This window comes from Scyliorhinus canicula, chromosome 18, assembly GCF_902713615.1.
Source record: "Scyliorhinus canicula chromosome 18, sScyCan1.1, whole genome shotgun sequence".
Lineage (NCBI taxonomy): Eukaryota > Metazoa > Chordata > Chondrichthyes > Carcharhiniformes > Scyliorhinidae > Scyliorhinus > Scyliorhinus canicula.
In genome coordinates this window covers 105964955-105978105 of record NC_052163.1, presented here as the reverse complement: position 1 = coordinate 105978105, position 13151 = coordinate 105964955, and the positions used below count along the sequence as shown (strand labels likewise).

The window sequence follows — 13151 nt, the reverse complement described above, 5'->3', positions numbered from 1 at the left end:
CTTGAGGTTGTTTTCGTTAGAGAGAAGAAGGTTAAGAGGTGACTTAATAGAGGCATACAAAATGATCAGAGGGTTAGATAGGGTGGACAGCGAGAGCCTTCTCCCGCGGATGGAGGTGGCTAGCACGAGGGGACATAGCCTTAAATTGAGGGGTAATAGATATAGGACAGAGGTCAGAGGTGGGTTTTTTACGCAAAGAGTGGTGAGGCCGTGGAATGCCCTACCTGCAACAGTAGTGAACTCGCCAACATTGAGGGCATTTAAAAATTTATTGGATAAGCATATGGATGATAAGGGCATAGTGTAGGTTAGATGGCCTTTAGATTTTTTTTCCATGTCGGTGCAACATCGAGGGCCGAAGGGCCTGTACTGCGCTGTATCGTTCTATGTTCTATACTCACGGAATCATATCTTACAGATAACATCCCAGACACCACTATCACCATCCCTGGGTACATCCTGTCCCACCGGCAGACCCAGCAGAGGTGGTGGCACAGCGGTACACAATCAGGAGGGAGTTGTCCTCGGAGTCCTTTACATCAACTCCGGACCCCATGAAGTCTCATGGCTTCAGGTCAAACATGGACTTATTAACATGTACCGCGTCCACTGTCAACTGATGAATCAGTACTCCTCCATGTTGATCACCACTTGGAGGAAGCATTGAGGGTGGCAACGACATAGAATGTACTCTTGGTGGGGGACTTAAATGCCCATCACCGAAGTGCTACTACTGACCGAGCTAACCAAGTAGCAGTTCTGGTGAGTAAGAGGGTGGCATGTTCGGCTGGTAGTATTGTGGCAGTTCCTGGGGGCAGATTTGTGATGAAACAGGGGATTTGTAAGAGGGAGTTCACAGTCACCACAATGGAGGTTAGATGTGGGGTTATTGGCTGTTAAGGGATCCGTGAAAGGGTAGGGGTGGCTATACAAAATTATGTGCAGCTAAATAAGACGAACAAGGTTTCCGCCTCCGTAGTTTGGGAAACGCTGAAAGCATGATCAGGGGGAGATTATTTTGATCCGGGTGCATAAGGCGGAGGGGGGGGGGTGCAGTTAGAAATGCAAAGACTAATGGAGGCCATTCTGGAGGTGGATCAGAGGTGTTGCTAAAGTAAGAAGCTAGTGGCAGGGGATTGTGAAGGAGAGTAAGGAAATCACGGAGTCGCTGTATGCAGACGACCTGCTGCTATTCGTGTCAGACCCATTGGAGATTATGGGGAGAATAATGGACATATTAGAGAGGTTTGGGGCCTTCTCGGGTTATCAGTTGAATATCGGAAAGAGTGAGGTGTTTCCGGTGAATGCGGCGAGTTGGGGAGCCAATCTGGGGGTTTTTCCATTTAGGTGGTCACTGAGTTGGGGGAAGCCTTTTACCGTAGAATGTATAGCTCAGATCCTCCGGCGGGGTAAAAAGCATGAGGCAGTTTTTGGATGGATTAAAGTTCTTGGTGGTGGAGGAAGGGAAGATTCAATGGTTGGGTGTCCCAATCGTACTGGAGGAAGTAATGGACTGCGTGGGATTAATGCAGTCTGGGAAAGTCCTGGATCCAGACGGGTTCCCAACAGAGTTCTCTAAAACGTCTGGCATGGATTTTGGACCTCTACAAGTAGGGATATATAATGAGTTGGTCGGTACGGGGAAGCTGCCACCTATGCTATCTCAGGCTTCAATTTTGTTCAATTTAAAAAAGGATAAGAACCCCCAGGAATGTGGCTCGTACCGCCCGATATCGTTACTAAATGAGAATTTGAAGTTATTGGCGAAGGTGCTGGCAACGCTTAGAGAGAACGGTGTGCTGGAGTGATAGATGAGGACCAAATGGGATTCGAGAAACGGCGGCAGCTGTCACTGAATATTAGAAGTCTGCTGAATGAAATCATGATTCCCCGGGAGGCCAGGAAACAGAAGTGATAGTGTCTATGGATGTGGAGAAAGTGTTCGACTGCGTGGATGGGCGTATTTGTTTGAGGTGGTGGGATGGCTTGGGTTTGGGCAGGGTTTGTAGATTGGGTTAGGTTGCTGTACAGGCGCCCCTCTGGGTGAGGGTTCTTACGACCAATGTGAGCTCGGGGTATTTTGGGGAACGAGACAGGGGTGTCCGGGGTCTTTGTTGCTTTTCGCTTTGGCGATCAAGCCTCTGGCGATGGCACTTAAGAGCCTCAGGGGGTTGGAGAGATATCATTGGGGGGGGGGGGGGGGGGGGGGGTATGGAGCTCCAGGGCCAGGATTCTCTGAAATCCCAGCCAAGTGTTGATGCCGGCGTCAAAACTGGCGTGAGCGATGCCGGCATTAATGGGCCTCCAGGCCGAGGCATTCACCCATTCCTAGGGGGCTAGAATGGCGCCAGAGTGCTGCCTGCTGCTCCGGCGCCGTTCCATGCATGCGCGTGGGTTCCGTTTCCGTAATGGCCCCCGGGCAACATGGCGGAGCCCTTAGGGGCCCGGCGCGGAGGAACATAGGCCCCCCCCCCGGAATGAGCCCACCCGCCAATCAGTAGGCCCCCGATCGCGGGCTTGGCCACGGTGGTGGCCCCCCCGGAGTCGGTTCCCCCCGCCCCCCCACAAGGACATCCCCCGCAACCAGAACTTAGAGGTCCCGCCGGGTAGGATCATACGTAACCCATGCCGGCGGGACTCGGCCGAACTCAGCGGGCACTCGGCCCATGTAGCGCGGAGAATCGGCGGGGGGGGTGGGGGGGGTGGGGCGCTTTCAATGGCCCCTGACCGGCGCGGCGGCGATCCCGCATGCGCAATTGCCGCCAATTCTCCAGTCGTCGGAGAATCAACGGCCCGGCATCGGAGCGGCGTGGTGCGATTCTTGCGTTGTCCCTCCCACCCCCAGCGATTCTCCGAACCGGTGCGGGATCAGAGAATCCCGGCCCTGGTCTTCCTATATGTAGATGACATTTACTGTATATTATGAACCTGGTAGAGAGCTTCAATAGGATCACGGGGACATTGGGGGATTTTGGCTCATTCTCAGGGTATAAACCCAACATGGGTAAAAGTGACCAGGTATTCCAAGTGCGTGGTGGTAGTATCAGTGCAGAATGGAATGGAATCAACGGTGGCAGAATTTTAAGATGGAGGGAATGTCATTGTGGGTGCTGATCTGTGGCAATCACAATTTGTTCTGGCAGGTCTAGATTCCATGTTTAGGGTGTGGGAGAGGGCGTGAATAGAGTGCTTTTGGGATCTGTTTGTGGAGGGTAAGTGAGTTGGGAGAGCTAGAGGCGAAGTTCCAACTACTGAAGGGGAATGGGTATCGGTATCTGCAAGTTAGACACTTCGTTAGGAAGGAGTTGGTTACTTTTTGGTTACTTTTCTGAAGTTACCACCCCCGGCGCTGCAAGATAAAATTTTGTCCGAGGACTATCTATAAGTTTGCGGATGATACGATTGTGGTGGGTCGTATCTCAAACAATGACGAGTCAGACTACAGAAAGGAGATAGACTTTGTTGCATGGTGTACTGAAAACAACCTCTCTTTAAAAGTCAGGAAAACCAAGGAACTGATCATCGACTTCAGGAAGCACAGTTTGACACACGCCCCTGTCCATATCAATGGCTCCGAAGTGGAGATGGTCGATAGATTTAGGTTCCTGAGGGTCACCATCACCAACAGTCTGTCCTGATCCATTCACGTTGATGCAATAGTCAAGAAAGCCCAGCAATGTCTCCACTTCCTATGGAAGCTAAAGAAATTCGGCATGTCTGCATCGACTCTCACAAACTTCTACAGATGTGCCATAGAGAGCATCCTATCCGGCTGCATTACAGCCTGGTATGGCAACTACTCAGCACAAGATCGCAAGAAACTGCAGAGTATGGTGAACTTAGCCCAACACATTACACAAGCTTGCCACTTTCCCATTGATTCTGTGTACACCTTCCACTGGCTCAGGAAGGCAGACCGCATTGTCAGAGACCTCTCACTTTGCCCCCTTCCAGACTCTTCCATCAGGAAGAAGATACAGAAGTTTTAAGACCCGCACATCCAGACATAGGAACAGTTTCTTCCCCACAGCTACTAGTCTCCTCAACGACTCTCCCTCGGACTGATCTGTTCCCTGTAAGACACTATTCACGATGCCCTTTGCTGCTTTTGCTCATATCGTATTTGTTTTGTTTGGCCCTTGTTCCGCCGAAAACAATTACTTATTTGTCGATGTACTGTGTACTTCTTCGCATTCACTAACTATCTAATATTCTGTTTTGTCTACTGTGTACGTTCCCTTGGCCACAGAAAAATACTTTTCACTGCCCTTCGGTACATGTGACAAACAATCAATCAAGATTGGGGAGGGAAGGATCTTGGACATACCTTGGGGAGTTGATGGAGAGAGCGTGGTCTTCAGTAGAGGAAGTAAAATGGAAATGGGGAGAGGAGCTGGTGATGGCACAGTGGGTTGCCTCACAGCACCAGGGACCCGGGTTCAATTCCGGCCTTGCATGACTGACTGTCTGACTGTGTGGAGTTTACATTTTCTCCCCGTGTCTGTGTGGATTTCCTCCGGGTGTTCCAGTTTCCTCCCACACTCCCCACAGTCTAAATATGTGCAGGTTCGGTGGATTGGCCGTGCTAAATTGCACCTTAGTGTCTAATGATATGTAGATTGGGTGGGGTTATGGGGATAGGGTGGGGAGTGGGTGTAGGTCAGTGAAGAATCAATGGGCCGATTGGCCTCCTTCTGCATTATATGAATTCTATTCTTTGGCCTGGAGAGACTGAGGCCTCCTCAAGTGTGAGACTGAGTCTCATCCAGTTCAAGATGGTGCATAGGGCACATATGACGGTGTCAAGGATGAGTTGGTTCTATCCAGGAGTAGAGGATAGATGCAGGTGGTGCGCAAGGGGACTGGTGAATCATGTCCACATGTTTTGGGCATGGCTGAAGTTGGAAGAGTTTTGGGAGGCCTTTGCAGGAATTATGTCGAAGGTTCTGGGGGGTGAAGGCCGCTCTGAGCCCATGGGTGACAATACTTGGAGTTTCAGAGGATCCAGGAGTGCAGGTGGGGAGAGAGGCTGACGTGCTGGCCTTTGCCTCTCTGATAGCCTGGAGGCAGATACTGTTAGGGTGGTGGGACTCAAAACTGCCGAAAGCAACAGTGTGGCTGAGCAACTTGGCGGAGTTTCTGCACCTGGAAAAGACAAAGTTTGCAATCAGAGGCACTGATGAGGGGTGCTTCTTGAGGTGGAGGTTGTTCATTGACTTCTTTAAAGAGTGGTGCAATGTCAGCGAGGTGGGGGTTCTCTTGTTACAGTTGGAAAATGGGGCAGGGGCTGTGACAGAGGGGTTTGAAAGTTTGGAGTCAGATTTGTGAAGGTTGTATCTGATGTTATGTATCCTTTTTTCTGTACAAAACTGAAAATGCCGCAAATAAAAATACTTTAAAAACAAGAAAGCTGAGTCAGGGAGAGAGAAAGAAGGAAAAACAATTCTATATTGCTAGGCATTTACCAGAATCACAGTGTCAGTGATGGGGCCCATAAAAATATTGATCTCTGTAAATCTTATAGCAGAATTTTATTGGCACTACTGATTCCCTTGTGACCAGTGTGGGTCAATGCGGTTCATCGCTTTTTAATCATATTTATGGTTTATGCTTGAAGAGCCACTTTGGGAGTGCGACTGAAAATCCCTCACCAACAATTTGCACAATGTTAATATCTGGGGTTTCATCTTTTAAGTGCCCAGCGTGCATCAACCTTACTAAAGATTTGCGAGATGCCCTGGATATGCATATTTCTGCTTGTGACTATGTTCACAAAGATTTGGTTCAACACACTTATGAAGATGTGTTATATAATATAATTGTACAGTTAATTTATAATGTCACTGGCTGGACCTATGTCACTTCATAATGTCATCCGCTGGAAATCTGTATTGCGCTTTTTGAAAAGAACACTTTTCCCAAGCAAAGGACACTTGCTTACTGTAGCTAGATTTAGAATAATCAGAGACTGCCACAGGGATAATAGTTCTATCTCATTTCTCTTTCTTATCAAAGCTGAGCTGTTTGTGATTTGAAAAACTCATCAGAAGCCCTCATTGCTGCAAACCAAGAGTTCTTAAAGGAGAACTCTGTATCAACCAGTCACAACTGTAGACCAACTGCTCCATTGTCAAAAAGGTCCCCAGTGTCGGGTCGCAGAATCCCCGGGGAGAGGCGCGCATCCCGCCCAGCTGCCCTGACGCCGGCTTCCCTATTCTCTGGTGCCATTTTTCAGGTGCCTGCGGGATTCCAGCCACGCCAGTTGGGGCTGCTGGTAACGGCCCCCCCCGGCGATTCTCTGGGCCCCGATGGGCCGAGTGTCCGACAAGTTTTGCCCAATCCCTCCGACGTGGATTACTCACCTCATACACAGCGGGAACTGGCAGGTAGGACATCCTGGGGGGTGGGTGGGGGGGGGGATCGACCCCGGGGAGGGGGGCCCCCATGGTGACCTGGCCCACGATCAGCGCCTACTGATCTGCGGGTGGGCTGATTCAGTGGGTGCCTTCTTCCCTCCGCACCTGGCCCCTGTAGGGCTCCGCCATATTGCCCGGGGGCCGGCACGGAGAAGGGACCCCCCCCCCCACGCATGCGTGGAAATACACCAGCCATTCTGCGCATGCGCGGAAATACGCTGGCTGTTCTGCGCATGCGCAAATTCGCACCGGCCCTTTGGCGCCGGCTGGATCTGCGGGAACCAGTCCGGCATCAGCCTAACCCCCAAGAAAAGGGGAGGATTCCTCACTTTCGGGGGCCGTTGATGATGGAGTGGTTGGCGTCGGTTTTCATGCCAGCATGGGGCCATAGCCCCATTATTGGAGAATCCCGCCCTATATCTGTTTCTTGGCCAAGTTTTAAAAATCTGATACTCTGCAGAGTTTTACTTTTTTGCATGCGTGATTTGCGTGGGGGGCATTGTGTGTGTGTTCTTCTGCATTATTGGGTAGTTGGAAATATTTGTACTTTGTCAATCTTTTATTAATTTCTGCACCTTTACTGGAGTGAGTTTTAGCAATAAAACTAACTCTTAAGGAGCCTAGTTGGCTTATTTCATGCATCAAGCTATAGACAATTGAATTGGCATACCACCTCGCTTTTAAATGCAAACTCTATAACCAACTTAGGAATGGGATAGAGGAGTCAGTTCACCCCGTTGGTTGTAACAACACAAAATCGGATAATTTTAAAAGTGAGACAAATCACCTTCTTGCATTTACTTTTGTCTCTTTATTAGATTTATTATTTCCTTACTACTTGTTGTTCATTTACTCAAGATACTTTTATCTAGGGCATATTCAATATTTTCCTGCATGAAGTTAACCAAGGCATCTCAGTTCTTGTGCAAACCCAAAGCCATAATGACACTGGCCCCAACACATGAAGGGGCCAGATGGGCTATTTAAGATTTTCCAGTGCCAAAAGATATTTTGTAAACCCAAATAGAAAAACAAACTTCTGCTCATAATGCAAATCTCCAAAAATTCAATTTATGTAACCTAGCTTTTTTTTTAAACAGTGCAAAGTTTAGCAAGTGTTGTTGAATATATTAAGTGGGTTAACATTTATTAGGCAAATTGGCACTTTTTTGTGTCTACAAGATTCTACCCTCATTCTAAAAGGCAACACCCATAGTATTTGTGATATACATTTCTGTATGTAAGTTTCAATTGTTAAAAATTTAGCAATTAGGCTCTCACATCTTGTAGGATGTTCAGAGGATGCAGTTTTAAAAAATGTTATATTTATATAATTCCATGAATGTTAAAAAGTAAGTTAGAGCTTGAGTCATTCGAACTGACCTTTAACTGTGATTTTGTGCTCTCCAGTTCCTGGATGTGTGAAAAGCTCCACATGGATGGACACTTCTCCTACTGGATCATCCACACCAGATCCTGTGAAATAGCACATATGAAACTTTAAATGCCACCTAATGGTCAACGATATACGCAGCATTCGGTGCAAGACTCACTGTGTGCGAAGTGAGCCCCAGTGAAAGGGCTTAATTCAGTAACTGGGACAGGCCAATGAGTCTACATGCTTAAACTCTTCCAATTGAATTTACCCCCCCCCCCCCCCCCCCCCCCAACCACTGTCCCAGTGCAAGCAAGATATCAGCCATCATAAATGCCACTGGTTCTGCTCTGGTGAGTTTGATGCAATTACAAATAACAGGCACCAGCCTACATTCGAATCTGCATGACAAACGTAATTCAGTTTGCTGGGAGTCAAATTGCAATTAAAATACTTTAAAATTAGACAATAAATCCAAGTTGCGCTTAATGGTCAAAACTAGTAATTTTGTAGATCGATCATGCAAGAGCTTATGCTCTCGCAACAGATATATTCAAACCTTGTTTGTTTTCTCTCTCCTTACAAACTGAATATATTATTTCAGAGGCAATTCCATTTCAGGGTCTTGCAAGAAACCTTTCCTTTTACCCAAATTAAAAATTCCTCCATATAATTACAGCTGTAACAAGCAACCCCACTACACTATTCGATTTTCTGTAGGAAGCTGCATGCTACAAAAACATGCACAAAGACTGCTCAATTTGGGTGTTTAGTACTAGATTCTTGAAAGTCCCACTTGGACATCAAGTGAACAGTTGTTTCAAGCCCAGGCATTCTAATGCTGCCATTAATGGCAACATTATGCTCGAACGTACCCTTTTCAGGATAAACCTCCTCGCTATGGGTAAACCTAATACCCTTCCCACCATGCACTGAGTTGTGAAATCAAAGCCAGACGGCAGGCGAAAATGAAAGGAAGAAGAAATTGAAGTGAGAATATGCATAGTAGACAGACACAGCAGTTAACCTGCAAACATCTTTAGACAAATGAAGGTTATCAGAGAAAACAGTTCAGACACTCATAGGATACTACAATTTTCAATCAAAGGTTTGTAAAGGTCAAATGACAATGCTGAGAACCATCTCATATTTTTGTTGCCTTGTTTGAAGTCAGTATTATTGGTTGGTTCATGTGGTGTTAGAGTTGATGTACTATTAATAGAATGTTGAAACCAGGCATTTTTTCAGTATTCTGTTGTTATGGAAAAGCATAGAACTCAGCAAATTAATAGATCACCTGCTCTACAATTTTATTCACTAGGTATTTTATCCAGATCATTTCATAATTCCTCAAAAGAGGGAGCTTGATACCATACTCTGATAGCTCTACCTACCATACTTTATACTTTTAAAATAAGGTTTGGAGCAAACATTGTGGGTCGACTTTCTCAGATGTCGAATATTGACACTAATATTTCAGATTATCGGGTAATTGAGTGAATATTTTCCAGTATGATTATAAGCTGGAAAACCAACTTCTATACAAAATTTGTTAAATGTCCATTATTATATATACATATAGATATGCTATAACAAAATTTCTGTTTATTATCGACAATCTATGTTTCACTTGATAAATCTGGGGTAATTTATTAGTGTTTAGCTGGGTCGAAAAATTTGTTTTATTCCTTTAATTTCTTCAGATTTGAATCAGAAAATTAATTGGGAACTATGAAATTATTCCAAAAATAAGACTTTTAAAAGTCAATCTGTAAATTTTTACCTAAAGAACAAATTTAGTTTTCCATATTAGCTCCGTAGCTGATCTGCAAAATCCAAATTTTGACACTGAATGCATTGTAAAAACTTATTGACTCATCGCAAAGATCAATTTTTAAGCTTTGTCATCTGACCTTTCAACACATTACAATTTAGGACAAATTTTTATACATTGCATTAAGACATTACAGTGTGTTTTGTCACAGTAATAACATGTAAACGAATGACATACTAAGTGTGATAATTTCCAATTAAATTTTGCTTTACTCTTGTTATATCCCAACATTAGTTTAATTATTTAATTATGATGGTGAAGTATATACTAGTTACAATCTGTTTGATATTCCAGTGATCTTAGAGTTTGACTGTAGAGAAATTTCAAAAACAGGTTTTGATACAAGACATTGAACAATGAGTAAATTGTGATCACACCCAACATATATATCAATATTAATATTGAAGCACACTGTACAAGACATAGGAAATATAACTTTTACTAACTTTTTGCAAAACAAGTTCAATTTAAAAGTTGAGAACATTTCTAATCATCTGTCCCAAAGCCATAAAACTTGTGCAATACAGTATTCTGTGCACAAGTATGACCTCCATTTCTTATAACATCAGTCTCAGATGAGCTGTCAATTTAAAGGCAGGCTTGGTGGGGTTGTGTGGTTACGGGTACAGGGCAGGAGAGTGGACCTCAGTAGGGTGTTCTTTCAGAGGGTTGGTGCAGACTCGATGGGCTGAATGGCCTCCTTTTGCACTGTAGGAATTCTATGATTCTACTGCAGAATCATGGGCAGCCTTGATGCTTGCAAATTATGAGAACAACTACATAAACTGGTCAAAACCATTCCCCATTTAAATCAATCAGAGAGGGGAATCATTTAATCCATCGGGCATCATAAATGACATCCAAAGTGATTGAGATCCTGGTAATCCTCATTCTTCTTGACCTCTTGTCTGCTTTTTGCATGGCTGACTATAACATTCTCACCCAGCATGATGTGACTTGCTTCATCTGGTTTTCCTCTGGTCTCTCCAAACATAGTTAGAGAATTACATGCAGTCCCGGACTATTTCTCATTTACATCAGCCCACAATCCTAAAACGTGAATTTTCACATGCACATTGGTGACACTCAATCCTATCTCAGAATCATCTCTCTCTCAAACTCTCTACTGTTTGATTGGTAACATTGCTTGCCCACCATGTGTCCTGAATTTTTGATTTGATTTGATTCATTACTTCTTCCAAGGAATTATTCAAGTCATTGTCTCCAGAACCCCACCACAAACCTGGGCCGGGATTCTCCCCTACCCGGCGGGGCGGGGGGGGGGGGGGGGGGGGGGGGGGGGGGGGGTCCCGGCGTAATGGAGTGGCAAGAACCACTCTGGCGTCGGGCCCCCCAATTCCGCACCTTTAGGGGCTAGGTCCGCGCCAGAGTGGTTGGCGCCCCTCCGACCGACGCGAACGGCCTTTGGCGCCGTGCCGATTGTTGCCACGGCTGTCCAAAAGGCCTTCGCCGGTCAGCGTGAGTCCGCGTATGCGCCGGAGCGTCAGCGGCCGCTGACGTCACCCCGGCGCATGCGCGGTGGAGGGGGTCTCTTCCGCCTCCGCCATGGTGGAGGCCGTGGTGGCGGCGGAAGAAAAAGAGTGCCCCCACGGCACAGGCCCGCCTGCCAATCGGTGGGCCCTGATCGCGGACCAGGCTACCGTGAGGACAACCCCTGGAGTCAGATCGCCCCACGCGCCCCCCAGGACCCCGGGCCCGCTCGCGCCGCCTGCTCCCACCGGCACCAGGTTTAAACCATGTCAGCGGGAGAGGCCTGACAGCGGTGGGACTTTGGCCCATCGCAGGCCGGAGAATCGGCGCGGGGGGCACGCCGACTAGCGCGGCGCGATTCCCGCCCCCGACGATTCCCGGGTGGCGGAGAATTTTGGCCACGGCGGAGGCGGGATTTACGCCGGCCCTGGGTGATTCTCTGACCCCCCAGGGGGTCGGAGAATTCCACCCCTGATTCCCTAACCATTATCTCCATCCCTCTTCCTGGTCACTTACAGAGGCAAAACCAGACCACACACAACCTCGTCATCCTATGTGACTCTGAGATGAATTTCTGACCACATATCCACTCCATCACCAAGTCTGCCTACTTCCATCTCTGTAACATTGCCTATTTCCACTGCAACTCATTACTGCTGACACTGCTAACTACGGGTGGGATTCTCCGTCCATTCACGTGTCGGGATTCTCTGTCCGTTCACGTATCGGGATTCTCCATGCCCGCTGCAGTGAATGGAGATTTGGCTGAACTCCAAATTCTCCATTCTCGCTGGCAGTTGGGCGGACTCGCATCGGAGAATCCCGGCCCATCTTTGTTACCTCTAGATGTTACTTTTTTTCCCCCTTCATTCTTTAATGGATGCAGGTGTCGTTGCAGAGGACATCCCTAATTATCTTTGGCAAGATTGGTTTGCTAGGTCACTTCAGAGGGGAGTTAAGAGCCAACCAGGTCTGGAGTCACGTGTAAGCTAAACTAGCAATGATGGGAGATTGCCTTCCCTATAGGGCATTAGTGAATCACATGATTTTTATAATGATCGATGATGGTTGTCGTGGTCACCATTACTGAGACTAGCTTTCAATTCAAGATTTATTGATTGAATTTAATTTCCAGCAGCAGTCATGGTGGGATTTGGACCCATGACCCCAGAGCATTAGTCTGGGCTTTTGGATTGCTGGTTCAGTGACATTCCCACTATGCCACCATCTCCATTACCACAATGTCACCATCTTCAATACTATTCTGATGCTCTCCTGGCTGGCCTACCTTCCACCCTCCATTAACTTGAACTTATCCAAAACTTTGTTGCCCATATCTAAATACCCACAAAGACCCCCGCTCCACCGCCATGACCTTTATGTTCACTGACCTATGTTGGCTCCTGATCTAACTACGCATTGTTTTTAACATTTTCAGACTGGTTTTCAAAACCCTTCACAGTCTTGTCTCTCCCCATCTCTGTAACCTCCTCCAGCATACAACACTCCAAGATGTCTGCACCCTTCCAATTATAGCCTCTTGCACATTCCTCATTTTAATTATTCCACCAATGGTGACTGTGCCTTCAGCTGATTGGGCCCGAGGCTCTGGAATTCTTTCCCGAAACCCCTTTGTCTTGGAGCTATCCTTCTTTAGACACTCCGTAATATTGTTTTTTGACATTCATGTCAAGTGCTTAGGATGTTTTACTATGTTGAAGGCACCATGTAAAGGCACATTGTTGCTGTTGGTTTCAAACATCAATAAGATAGTACTGCAACTCACTAAGTCATCCAATACTTCATCCCCACCTACCTGACACATTTAATTCCAGTTAAGTTACCGTTTTATTTAAGAATGACTAAAAGCTCCATTAAAGATACAGTGAATTGGATCACAGTCAAAACAGTACAATGCGGGCATTTATAGCTTCACTATGAATCAGTTTCAAGCGTTTCAATTGGAATTTAGAACAGCCTTACTCTCAGTTTTTCAAAATTAAATAAATGTTGTTTATGAAAAGTTTGTCACATC

The 13151-nt window shown here is 46.4% G+C and overlaps 1 protein-coding gene across 15 annotated transcripts in view; it reads right to left on the bottom strand.

The window, feature by feature from the left end:
• Nucleotides 1-13151, bottom strand: part of LOC119953729 (protein unc-13 homolog A) — a 482106-nt gene that overhangs the window by 28144 nt on the left and 440811 nt on the right. For 9 of the 15 annotated variants that reach the window (XM_038778280.1, XM_038778279.1, XM_038778281.1 and 6 more), the window contains 2 exons: nt 8667-8723; nt 7800-7892 (listed from right to left, as the gene is read on the bottom strand). In XM_038778280.1, coding sequence (XP_038634208.1) covers nt 7800-7892; nt 8667-8723 — 150 coding nt within the window. The remainder of the gene's footprint in view (nt 1-7799; nt 7893-8666; nt 8724-13151) is intronic. The other 6 variants (XM_038778290.1, XM_038778292.1, XM_038778288.1 and 3 more) reach the window with 1 other exon arrangement.